Raw genomic sequence first — 12422 nt, forward strand, 5'->3', positions numbered from 1 at the left:
TCTTTGTACTTGAGACTTGTTAATTGGGTCTTCCTGTTTGCCTTGTAAAAGCCAGCAGTATCTGCTGTCCAAAATTTAACTATTTGATAATAAAAAAATGAGCACATTTGCGGTTGTAGGAACAGAAAAAATGCACTGATTCTTTTATACATTGCAATATTTATCCTTGCAAGCTTCCCTTTTTAGTGCTGGAGAAAGGGATGGGAAATTCTGTGAATGAAGACATTGAGTTAAATGGATCTGTTAAGAGATATTTTCTTATTCATTCCCATGAAAAAAATACATGCACAACTTAAGACAGGAATCAGAGAAGAAATGATGGAATGAAAACTATCTTTTGGCGAGTAAACAAGGATGAAATAATCAGTTTTATGGCTAGAACTTGATTGTATCTTGATTAATTCTCATTAACTAACGTACAAATAATTTTTTAACTTGTTGAATTCATACATACAACCTAAAATGAAAAAGGATAATGACAGAGAAAACCATTCATTTCACCTTTCTGATAACATGCTCTTCTCCTGATTGTTGATCCACATACTTGATCCATTTGACAGAACCTGAACCTGAACCTGAACCTGAATTTCCTCCATTACCACTAGCAGCAACATGTGCGATATCCAGTCCCATCCCCACTGGCAGAAACACAGAATGCACAAGACGCCGCGATCCACCATTGACATTGCCATCAAGAACGCTTCGCCATTTGAAAGTCGAAGCAATTCTTAAGCTGCTAGCATTCTTACACACCAAAACTGCACCACGGCTGCTCAATTTTGCCAGCCTAAGTATTCTTGTGAAGTCCTTGCGCATACAATCCACAACCATGAAATCCATGCCTACTAGCTCATCCATAACTTCCTCTGCCTCTCCAACAATAATTTCTGGTGACATGCCTGCCTCAACCATTCCTTCAACATACTCTAACCTTGACTGCTCATCTGTGACTATGCACACGTGTCTCCCACCCGTGTGGCGGCTCGCCACGGCTAAGCCAATACTTGTGGCCATAATACCACCTTTTGACCATGTCTCAACGATGAAGTTTGCATTCCAACCTGCAGCCATGGCTGAAACAAGCTCTGCCACGCCTGATTCTTGATAAAGCTCGCACTGCCAAACAAAACCCAATAAAAATAATAGATTTCATTAAAAATGGAATACAAAATGGAAAGAAAGCAAAAATGGAAAGCAATTTGCAATAGGAAAAATAAAGATTGTTTTAGAAAGTTGCTTACAAATTTAACAGTATCAATATAGGCCTTTGATGCCGTCTCAGGGGACCAAACTAGCTTCATCTTTAGTGTTCTCTTCTTCTTGGTGGTGTAAAATCTTTCTTTCCTAGTTGGCTTTTTCTTGGTTGTCAAGCAAGAAAGTTATTCTATCTAAAGGAGCAAGGTCTATCTTTGACGTTTTATTTTGGATCTTATATAAACAGTTTCTTGGACCGTTGACCCTGCAAATCCAACTTGTGGATTGAGATTAAAATGGATGAAGTGGTCTCTATATATTGTGCTGAGCCTGCTGTGACTATTGTGTACCAATCTGATTTCAAGAATATATTTATTGCCAAATAGAAAATAGATACCAAGTGTGGCGTTCGGCATGACTTAATTTTACCAGCTTATTTTACTATCCAGCTTATTTTTACTACTATTTATAGATTTCACTCCACTTTTTAGTACTATTTGTGGGGGGTAAAAAGATCCTGATGGGAATGTGGGCCTTTTGGGCCGTGTTAAGGAAGGCCGACCTGCTCCTGGGTTTAGAATCTGTTAGTACTATGGGTCGGCCCATACGCCGAGGATCCGAGGATCCAGCCGAGGGTGAGCTTACCCTCGGATGAACATCGAAGAACTCGGGATTTCATGGTAAAGATTATGGGATGACACGGTTAAGGCCAATGGTTAAGAGGGGTGAACCCTAGAACGCCCCAGAAGCACCGGTGTTGAAGAAATGTCAAAGATAAAAGCTGCTGCCTCCACATTAAAGACCCTGCACCTACCACCCTGGCCGCATTTATGGGGAAGTGACACCTGAACAGTGGAAGGGAAACTTCTAGTTACTGTTCAAAGGCACTAAGAAAAGAAATATCTAGGCTAAGGGAGGAGTTGGGGCAACACGTGTACAAAGTATTAAAAAGAGGAGTATTTAAGGGGGAACCTGGAAGAGAAATGGGGACGGACTTTTTGTAACCTAAAAAGAAAAAAGGCTAAGAGAAAGATATAATATAAGAACAGCTCTCGGCTTACATCCGAGGAGGCCTATCTATAATATTCCTTGTTGTTTCCAAATATTTGCAATCTTTAGTTTGTCATTTAATCCCCACACACTTTTAACCTGGGTTTCAAGCCCACACTCTACAAATTCATATTGTTTAAGGCTCATTGGGCCTGAGCCCATAACTGTTCTTGGGACCAGGTGTAATTGTGCACTTACACTATTAATAAGTCTTATTATACTATTTTAACTAATTTTTACTTTTATCTAAAGTACTTTCAGCAAAAAAATTTCAATTTCAGCAAAATATACAGATTTCAAAAAAGAACATGAAATTGCATTTGCTGGAGTGTTCTGCTCTTGCCCTTTATTATTTAGTCAATTTTGTTTTGCGAGGTGTCAGCTGTTTTGATCAACCTTACATTACATACTCGTTTTCCCAAGTCTTTTCTCATCAGTGGCTTGTTGGCTTCCACTACCAACTCATCCATCAAATGGCATGACTCATGAATTTGGTTTATTGGTAAGTAGGGTACTATTAATAAGTACCTCCGGTTGGGTTTGTTTGTTTTTCTTTCTTTTTTTTATTACTATTTTTTTTTTATTAACTTTGATTTGGACATTTCTTGCTGGGATTGTTAACCATATAGTTGCGGTTTAATTTATTCACCAATGCAATTTCTTTATCGTGCAAACAATTGAAAAACCAAAAAAATAGTAATAATTACCATGCCTATCATCCTTGATTCTTTTCCATTATTTTGAAAACGACTGTTTAACCTCTGCAACATTGATGCCCACATTGTATAAAAGGGACCCCTAGTATTTAGTCTGATCTACCGAGATCAAATATACATTCCTTTTCATTTATTCATTTGTCTAATTTTTGGTTTGATAAGAATTTATAGGAGTTTTGTAGCTTAGGGATATTGTCTACTCTCCCTCACAAAGAGAACTATAGTTTGAATTCTTTCTTCTCTATTATTATAACTATTGGGTTAAAAAAACTGTCTTAATATTATTAATTTGTAAATTTAAGTTCTTTGTTTTATTTATTTTCATAACCTTAAACTCTATCCTTTCATGTCCGAATAGAGGAGGTAAAAACCAACTATCCTTCTCAAGAATTTCCTAAATAACTATATCTCAATTCATGATCAAATGAGGAAAGAGTGAAAAATTAGTTTTGTTGTGCGAGTGTCTAAGTCAAAGAACGGGAATTAGTTGTATGATCTACGTCATTGAAGATGAATTTGGCTTATGTCTATTGGTCCAATGTATTGGATGTGACACATATATGATACGTGTAAAAAAACAAAACCATATGTTTTTCATGTATTCCCTTTGATGCACTAAAATATATAACAAAAAATTCAGTAATAAATGACATGGGAATATCATCAATAGTGTAAATTAAAAAGGAAAAAAGAAAAAGAAAGAACATGTTACATTCGATTTTGGTACAAAAATCATATATATATCTTAATTTTACCACATTTTACCAAAACATTTTCAAACCTGACTTCTAGTAATTTATATCTTAATTTTAAGTTGTTTATATTTATTTTCTTGATCTTGAAAACCCTAACTATTTTAGGTAAACTTCTTATAAAAAAGAAGAAGAAGAAGACAATAATTTTAATCAAGTATTATTACACAAGTAGTAGCTCAAAATTTTGGATTTCATAAGGTGCCCAATGAAACTCCAAATAGTCCAAATCCAAAATGACACCTTTTGTTTTCGTAGTTTAATTTGGAAGGAATTAAATTGTATATTCAATTCCTTTATTTCATTTTCATAACATTAGACTCTATCTTTTTCTATTCAAATATAAGAGGAAAAAACCAACTATTCTTCTCACAAGTTTCCTAAATAACTATATCTTAAATCATTATCAAAGGAGACGAAAGGGTTAAAAACTAGTTTTGTTGCGTGAACGTGAATGTCCAAATCAAGGAAGGAGAATTAGTTGTATGTTCCACGTTATCAAAGACGAGCTTGGCTTGTTCCTATTGCTCCAATATATTGGACGTGACACGCACGTGATAAGTGTAAAAAAAAAAAGAACCATGTGTCACTTGTGTATCCCCTCCGATGCACTAGAGTATACAACAAAAGATTTTTTCCTTTTTTTTTTTTGAGAAACAAACATACACACACAAGAGTCCGAGAGAAATAAGTTATAATACAAAAGCACACTACAAATTCCACTTAAAAGTCATAGTAACTTTTAAATTGTGAGACAAGTTATATTTATACACAACACATTAGACAAAAACTTAATAAATGATAAAGGCACACTTATGTAGAAAATTAAAAAGATAAAAGGAAAAACATGTTACATGTGGATTTTGGTTATAATATTTTTAAAAAAGTATTGTATACCAAAACATTTTCAAGCTTGACTTCTAGAAATTTATTCTTAATTTTAAATTGTCTATATTTATTTTCCTTGATCTTGAAAGTATAAATTTTAGGTAAAATTAAAAAAAATAGAAAAAGAAAAGGAACAAGAACAAAGAAGAGAGAATAATATTTTAAATAAAGTATTATTCCACTAGCAATAACTCAAAATTTCGGATTTCATGAGTGTTCCCAATGAAACTCCAAAACGACACCTTTTGTTTTTTGTAGTTTTGGTAATCACTAGTAAATAAATAACTATATATATAAAGGAGTTCGATTTGTGTCCGAAAAAGAAAGAGGAAGAACTCATTCCGTTCATACACTCGCAAAACAAACCAAGACTGGACAAACCTATCTTTCTGAAGTCTTAACTATGATACACGTATTGTAATATTCAACCTCAATCATTTGGGAAAATAAACATTTCTCACTTCCTCTATTGTTGTTGTAATAATGATATATAGGGCGGTGTTCACAGTGTGTAAAACACAGTGGGTCTATACTGATAATTGATATGTTCTGTACTAAACTACTACAAAATATAACCGTACAGAGCGTAGCTTAAAGATAGGAGTTCTTGTCCTAATAAGACTTGTGTAGTGCATGTGATATTACTTATTACCGTCAGGTGGTGTGAGGTTAATGAACCCATAACGGAGACCAATTTTTTTATATATATCTAAAAACAAATCTACAAGATATGTCACTGTGTCAGCAAATGCAAAGCATTCGCATCTGTTAACCTCAGCTAACCTTATCAGATCATGCTTATATAGTTATATTGAAATTGTCAAGTCTCACATTAATTAGCCAACTTTATGGTTCACGTTGATATTTGGCTAATGGAAGCCGACCACGTTGTTTACCTAAGAAAAACGTGGATAAGTTTGTGTTTTTTGATATTTGGCCTAACAAAGAGTCTATGTGTTTTTTGTTTATCATGATGATGAACATGAACCAGAACATTCTGTTGAATGTTGAAGTAAACCCCTGAAATACACAAGAAGTTGTTGGTAGTGTTCGTATCAATTCTTAATTTGTGGATAAGTTTCAAATCCACCCCATATTTTCATCATCAGTTTTATTTTATTTTATTTTATTTTATTTTTTAGATACATACAATTTTACTTTTATTTAGAAATTAATAACAAGTTGTGCTATATAGTCTTGCTCTAGTATTAGTAATTAAGATAAATTCTTCATTATATCAAACGTGTATTTCAAGAACAAAATTTAAATTTCTTTCACTATTTTCTTTTCGTTTTGTCTTGACTTGGCTATATAGAAGTCTTAATCATGCATGTTCTTTCACCGCTAAACTGGTCTGAGATTAAAAACGCATTTTGACTTTAATTACGTTAAGATGACGATTAAAAAGCACAAATAAAACAAAGCTAATTAAGCCATCTGTTAGATCAATAAGATTTACAATCATTTAGCACTTTTTTTACGCATATTGCGAAAGTGAAGTTGGCCTCCAACCAAAACCATTTTTAGGTCAACTTTCTTCTGAAATTTTTAAAAAGTATATAACGTAGACATGACTGGACAAAGATTTGAAGTTCATTGATTTTCTTCCAATAAAAATTTAGCCTGAGAACAGCCTGTATAAGTAGATTTTTGTTAGTCAACGTTTCATGACTATATATATAACACTTATCTAACCTATTCATAATAATATAAAGCTTTTTTGCTGCTGTCTCATTGATGATATGATGAAGAAATCAATTATTTATTGATTAAGAAAGTAAAACCTAAAACAAGAGCTTTATGTTAAAACTTAAACAATGAATATTTCAATATTAAATCTTTTTTTTTTTTTTTGATACGATATACGTTCAATATTAAATTTAGTGCATATATAGTGCCTATCTGATATATATCTAACTTGGGTTGCATAACCTATGTCAATTATAATGGTATAAACTATAACATCAATATCCAGCCCCATGTAATTGAAACATATATACAAAACGAGTCATCATCATGACATGGTGAGACAGGAGAGAGGGGCGGCGGCGGCGAGGAATAAAAGAAACCATAGTTGTCATTACATCTGGGGGAGCATGATGATGATAATTACTAAAACATTGTCATTGCGTGACACAAAAGAAAATGGCAAATTAATAATAAAATGAATATATATTCATTATATAATTTGATATAAGAACAGAAACTACACTAGTGTAGTTTCCTATTTATATAATCATTCTTATTCATTAAAAAAAATGCTGAAAATATATAGAGTAATTATCATGTGGAATATGCGAGTATAATTTTTCATCTTCTTCTTCCATTTGATTGATAAAAAAAATTGAAGTTATATTTTTGTATGTTAATGGGAGAGAAACTGAAGATAGACAATATGAACAAAGCTATATTTTGAGAAATATTTTCCGCAAACTAATTTCATTTGTGTGTTGGACTATTGGAGTATGCTTAAGGTTCATTTAGATACCGCTTATTTTGCTGAAAACTGAAAACAATAAAAAAATAATAAAAAAGTTATTGTTCATGCGCTTGGCATTGTTCATAAGCCTAAAAGCACTGTTCATGAACAATAAACAGTGCAAGAGGTGTTGTCCAGGAAAAAAAAAAGCACAAACGCAAAACCCAAACGCATATTTAATGTTAGAGCTGGGAGATTCAAGAGCTAAGTGATATAAGTTTCCACAACCAATGAGTTTTGTTAGGATTTTATACGTACCGTCATTGTTGATTATGATTGATTGAATTAACAAATTATTTGATTATGTCTATTTATTAATTATGTGTAAACAATTAAAGCATATATGGTCTGCAAATGTGTCACCAATCACAATGAAGATGGTGATATGGTCACAAAGTAGAAAACCCAGACCACTATGGGAAAACTTACTCCAATGAAGCAAATTTACTATGACAGGAGAAGTTTTATAATCAAGGAAATTTTTTTCCTAAACCTTACAATCTGATAGCCAATTATAGAAAAACCTAAGGTCTAATTGGATCCCGCTTATTGCTGAAAACTAAAAACACTGTAGTAAAATAATTTTTAAATATATAAATAGTGCCGTGAAACCCAATTTTAAAGTTAATTTTGCTGAAATCTGTACTTACAGGTCCTATGAACAGTACACGAGATCCACACAAAAAAACACAGACTGCTATCGAAATGCAGCCCTAATTCACTGCACAAGAATATAATTTGAACTTTTCAAACTTATGAATTGCTTCGACGGATTACATACCCATAATCATGATTGGAACCCATCCAGAAAATGGAGAAAGATGTGGAAAAATTTTGCAGAAAAAGTATCTCAGTTTATCTGTCCTAGCCTCCTAGGTCCGGATCCTTGAAATTTGCTCGTCTATTCCCATGATAAGTATGCTTAAATGCACATTATATCACTGTCATATTAAGTTGCTCTATTTCACCCCATGAGAACGTAGATGGTTAAACAAATACTTTAAAGAAAGATGATGCCAAAAAATAACTTAGCCATAGAAGACAGGAATCTGAGAAGAAATGATGGAATGAAAACCATCTTTTGGCGAGTAAACAGGGATGAAATAATCAGATTTATGGCTAGAACTTGAATGTATCTTGATTAATTCTCATTAACTTACGTACAAATAATTTCTTAACTTGTTGAATTCATACATACAACCTAAAATGAAAAAGGATAGTGACACAGAAAACCATTCATTTCACCTTTCTGATAACATGCTCTTCTCCTGATCGTTGATCCACATGCTTGATCCATTTGACAGAACCTGAACTTGAACCTGAATTTCCTCCATTACCACTAGCAGCAACATGTGCAATATCCAGTCCCATCCCCACTGGCAGAAACACAGAACGCACAAGACGCAGCGATCCACCATTGCCATTGCCATCAAGAACGCTTCGCCATTTGAAAGTCGAAGCAGTTCTTAAGCTGCTAGCATTCTTACACACCAAAACTGCACCACGGCTGCTCAATTTTGCCAGCCTAAGTATTCTTGTAAAGTCCTTGCGCGTACAATCTACAACCATGAAATCTATGCCTGAAAGCTCATCCATGACTTCCTCTGCCTCTCCAACAATAATTTCTGGTGACATGCCTGCCTCAACCATTCCTTCAACATACTCTAACCTTGACTGCTCATCTGTGACTATGCACACGTGTCTCCCACCCGTGTGGCGGCTCGCCACGGCTAAGCCAATACTTGTGGCCATAATACCACCTTTTGACCATGTCTCAACGATGAAGTTTGCATTCCAACCTGCAGCCATGGCTGAAACAAGCTCTGCCACGCCTGATTCTTGATAAAGCTCACACTGCCAAACAAAACCCAATAAAAATAATATAGTTCATTAAAAATGGAATACAAAATGGAAAAAAAAAAAAAAAAAGCAATTCTTTAGAGAAAGAAAGCAAAAATGGAAAGCAATTTGCAATAGGAAAAATAAAGATTGTTTTAGAAAGTTGCTTACAAATTTAACAGTATCAATATAGGCCTTTGATGCCGTCTCAGGGGACCAAACTAGCTTCATCTTTAGTGTTCTTCTTATTGGTGGTGTAATCTTTCTTTTCTAGTCGGCTTTTTCTTGGTTGTCAAGCTAGAAAGTTATTCTATCTAAAGGAGCAAGGTCTATCCTTGACGTTTATTTTGGATCTTATACAAACAGTTTCTAAATATGTGGATTAAGATTAAAAATGGATGAGCTAGTAGGCATGGATTAAAAATGGAAAAAGAATCTTAATATGTGGATTAAGATTAAAAATGGATGAAGTGGTTTCTAAATATTGTGCTGAGCCTGCTGTGACTATTATGCACCAATCTGATTTCAAGAATATATTTATTGCCAAATAGAAAATAGATACCAAGTCTGGATTTGTACCATGAAATTGTGCTCTGCTCTTGCCCTTTATTATTAGTCAATTTGTTTTGCCGAGGTGTCAGCTGTTTTGATCAACCTTACTCGTTTTCCCAGGTCTTTTCTCATCAGTGGCTTGTTGGCTTCCACTACCAACTCATCCATCAGATGGCATGACTCATGAGTTTGGTTTTTTGGTAAGGTACTATTAATAACTACCTCCTCTTGGGTTTGTTTGTTTGTTTGTCTTTCTTTTTTTATTAACTTTGATTTGGACATTTCTTTTTTATTTTGTTAACCATATAGTCGCAGTTTAATTTATTCACCAATGCAATTTCTTTACCGTGCAAACAATTGAAAAACAAAAAATAATAATAATAATTACCATGCCTATCATCCTTGATTCTTTTTCCATTATTTTGAAAACGACTGTTTAACCTCTGCAACATTGATGCCCACATTGTATAAAAGGGACCCCTAGTGTCTAGTTTGATCCACCGAGATCAAATATACATTCTTTTTCATTTATTCATTTGTCTAATTTTGGTTTGATAAGAATTGACCTTAATTCATAGGAGTTTTGTAGCTTAGTGATATTGTCTACTCTCCCTTACAAAGAGAATTATAGTTTGAATTCTTTCTTCTCTATTATTATAACTATTGGGTTAAAAAAAACTGTCTTAATATTATTAATTTGTAAATTTAATTTCTTTGTTTTATTTATTTTCATAACCTTAAACTCTATCCTTTCATGTCCGAATAGAGGAGGAGAATTATAGTCTGAATTCTTTCTTCTCTATTATTATAACTATTGGGTTAAAAAAAACTATCTTAATATTATTAATTTGTAAATTTAATTTCTTTGTTTTATTTATTTTCATAACCTTAAACTCCATCTAATAAGGGTAATTCTGAAAGTTTGTTAAACTTGATCACATAAGGCAAAGTTGACGGTCCTAATGAACCCGTCGACATTACTTGTGCATTCATAGACGTAAACGACGATATCATGAAGCCAACGGTCCCACCTCAAGGCCAACGACTGCACCCCGAGATCCACGACACCTGAATGAGACGACCAGAATGCATAGATGGGATAAGAAGCTAACGGAAGGTAACTGAAGTGGATAAGCAAACCTTTGACGAATCTAACATGGCCTTGCTTGGTCTCCACGCGTGAATATATAAAGAAATATCTTGTGCCCCACTATTAACCTTAATCAAGGGGGTTCCTACAAGGAAAGGATTCCGCAAGATATGCGTATTAATGAAGATCTTCTCTACAAGGAAATGCCATCTCTGCCAAGGAACGTATGTCAAACCTATACTACTATAAAAACCCCAAAATCCTCACAAACGAAGGTATGCATGATTTATCCCAGCTCTAGCACTCTAGAGTTGTGAAAATTCTCTAACTTGACCGTCGGAGAGTATTTAGCCGGTACCACACCAGTACTCTTCGTAGGGTCTTCTTCTTCTCTTGATGTTGTGCAGGTCTTACGGGGAGCATGTGAGGACCGTGTAGCTTACTAATGATTTTCGGCATCATCAGTATCCTTTCATGTCCAAATAGAGAAGGTAAAAACCAACTATTCTTCTCAGGAATTTCCCAAATAACTATATCTCAATTCATGATCAAATGAAGAAAGCGTGAAAAATTAGTTTTGCTATGTGAGTGTCAAAGTCACAAAAGGGGAATTATTTGTATGATCTACATCATCGAAGATGAATTTGGCTTATGTCTATTAATTTAATGTATTGGATGTGACACGTACATGATATGTGTAAAAAAATAGAACTATGTGTCATTCATATATCCCCTTTGATGTACTAGAATATTTAACAAAATAATTAGTAATAAATGACATGGGAATATCAATATTGTAAACTAGTCGTTAACCCGTGCGATGCACGAAAAAACTATTGACTCTGGAAAAAAATCTAACAATGAGTAAACACACATTTTGCTAGTTAGTTTTTTTTTTTTTTTTTTTAAATGAAGAAATTTTTAACTTCTATACTTTTCCATAGTTTAGAAGTGTTGTCTAATATTGAATGTTATTGAGTTGCAAGTGCATTGTTACCGAAACTTACAAAATAATTTACAGTTCTTAAATTAATAAAGCAAAACTCTCAATAGTTATACATACACACACTCAAAACTAATATAAACTGCAAAATATATAAACAAAGATCATGATATGAGGAAGACACACTAGGTTTCAAATTTGAGTAGCAATATGACTTTTTCGTAGTAATAACAATATAGGCAATTCAAAATATAGAACAATATCAAAATTATAATACCTAATTTCAGTATCTTTTATGTTGAATCCAAACAAATAATTAATTGAAATTAATCCAAACAAATAATTATCAACCAAAAATCATAGCTTTTAATAAGGAAAAAAAAAACACATGAACCTAAATAAAAAGCATTTAAGGTGAAGAATTAAGATCAACCTACTAAGATGCAAATACCAAAAACCTCAAGACTTAAAACTTCAAAATTTATAGAATCCTCAAATTCTACTTCAAAACCAAATCAAATTCAACAAATTTATATATAACATACCAAATAAAAATTTATCGTTCCCTAGGCTGGAAGACATAAGTTGCATCTTTGATTTTTTTTTTTTTCCAAAAAAATAGAAATGTTTTATCTGCCTTGTATAATATAAAAATAATAATTAGTAGAAATTTCAACTCAAAAACCAAAAATTCTTTTTTTTTTTCAGCGTTAGTCTTTTTTTTTCAACCCAAAAACCAAACCCTCTTTTTTTTCAAAGTTTTTTTTTTTTTTTTTTGAGTCCTATCATAATTTTTGTTTTTATATAGATTATCAATGTTTGAATTTGAGTTTAAGTTTGACTTATTAGAGAGATAGAATTTCACTCCTTGTTGGGTTTTGATTAAACAAAAATAATTTTATTTAAAAAAACTGATAAT

General features: G+C 33.0%; 2 protein-coding genes across 3 annotated transcripts; both read right to left on the minus strand.

Moving 5' to 3' along the window:
* Window positions 1-230: 230 nt before the first annotated feature.
* Window positions 231-1451, minus strand: LOC142641217 (uncharacterized). The gene is made up of 2 exons (XM_075815620.1): window positions 1242-1451; window positions 231-1116 (listed from the first exon to the last, which is right to left on the minus strand). The coding sequence occupies exons 1-2, from the start codon at window positions 1299-1301 to the stop codon at window positions 493-495; spliced, it is 684 nt and encodes a 227-aa protein (XP_075671735.1). The 5' UTR covers window positions 1302-1451; the 3' UTR covers window positions 231-492.
* A 6627-nt stretch (window positions 1452-8078) lies between these two features.
* LOC142641121 (uncharacterized) lies at window positions 8079-9651 on the minus strand. Of its 2 annotated transcripts, none has more exons than XM_075815513.1 (2): window positions 9498-9651; window positions 8079-8933 (listed from the first exon to the last, which is right to left on the minus strand). In XM_075815513.1, exons 1-2 carry the CDS (start codon window positions 9498-9500, stop codon window positions 8316-8318), a joined length of 621 nt encoding a protein of 206 aa, XP_075671628.1. In that variant the 5' UTR covers window positions 9501-9651; the 3' UTR covers window positions 8079-8315. The 2 variants fall into 2 exon arrangements, with proteins under 2 accessions (XP_075671628.1, XP_075671627.1); XM_075815512.1 differs by lacking the exon at window positions 9498-9651 and adding an exon at window positions 9090-9488 and having other exon boundaries at window positions 8087-8933.
* Window positions 9652-12422: the final 2771 nt, after the last annotated feature.

Source organism: Castanea sativa, chromosome 6, assembly GCF_040712315.1.
Source record: "Castanea sativa cultivar Marrone di Chiusa Pesio chromosome 6, ASM4071231v1".
Classification (NCBI taxonomy): domain Eukaryota; kingdom Viridiplantae; phylum Streptophyta; class Magnoliopsida; order Fagales; family Fagaceae; genus Castanea; species Castanea sativa.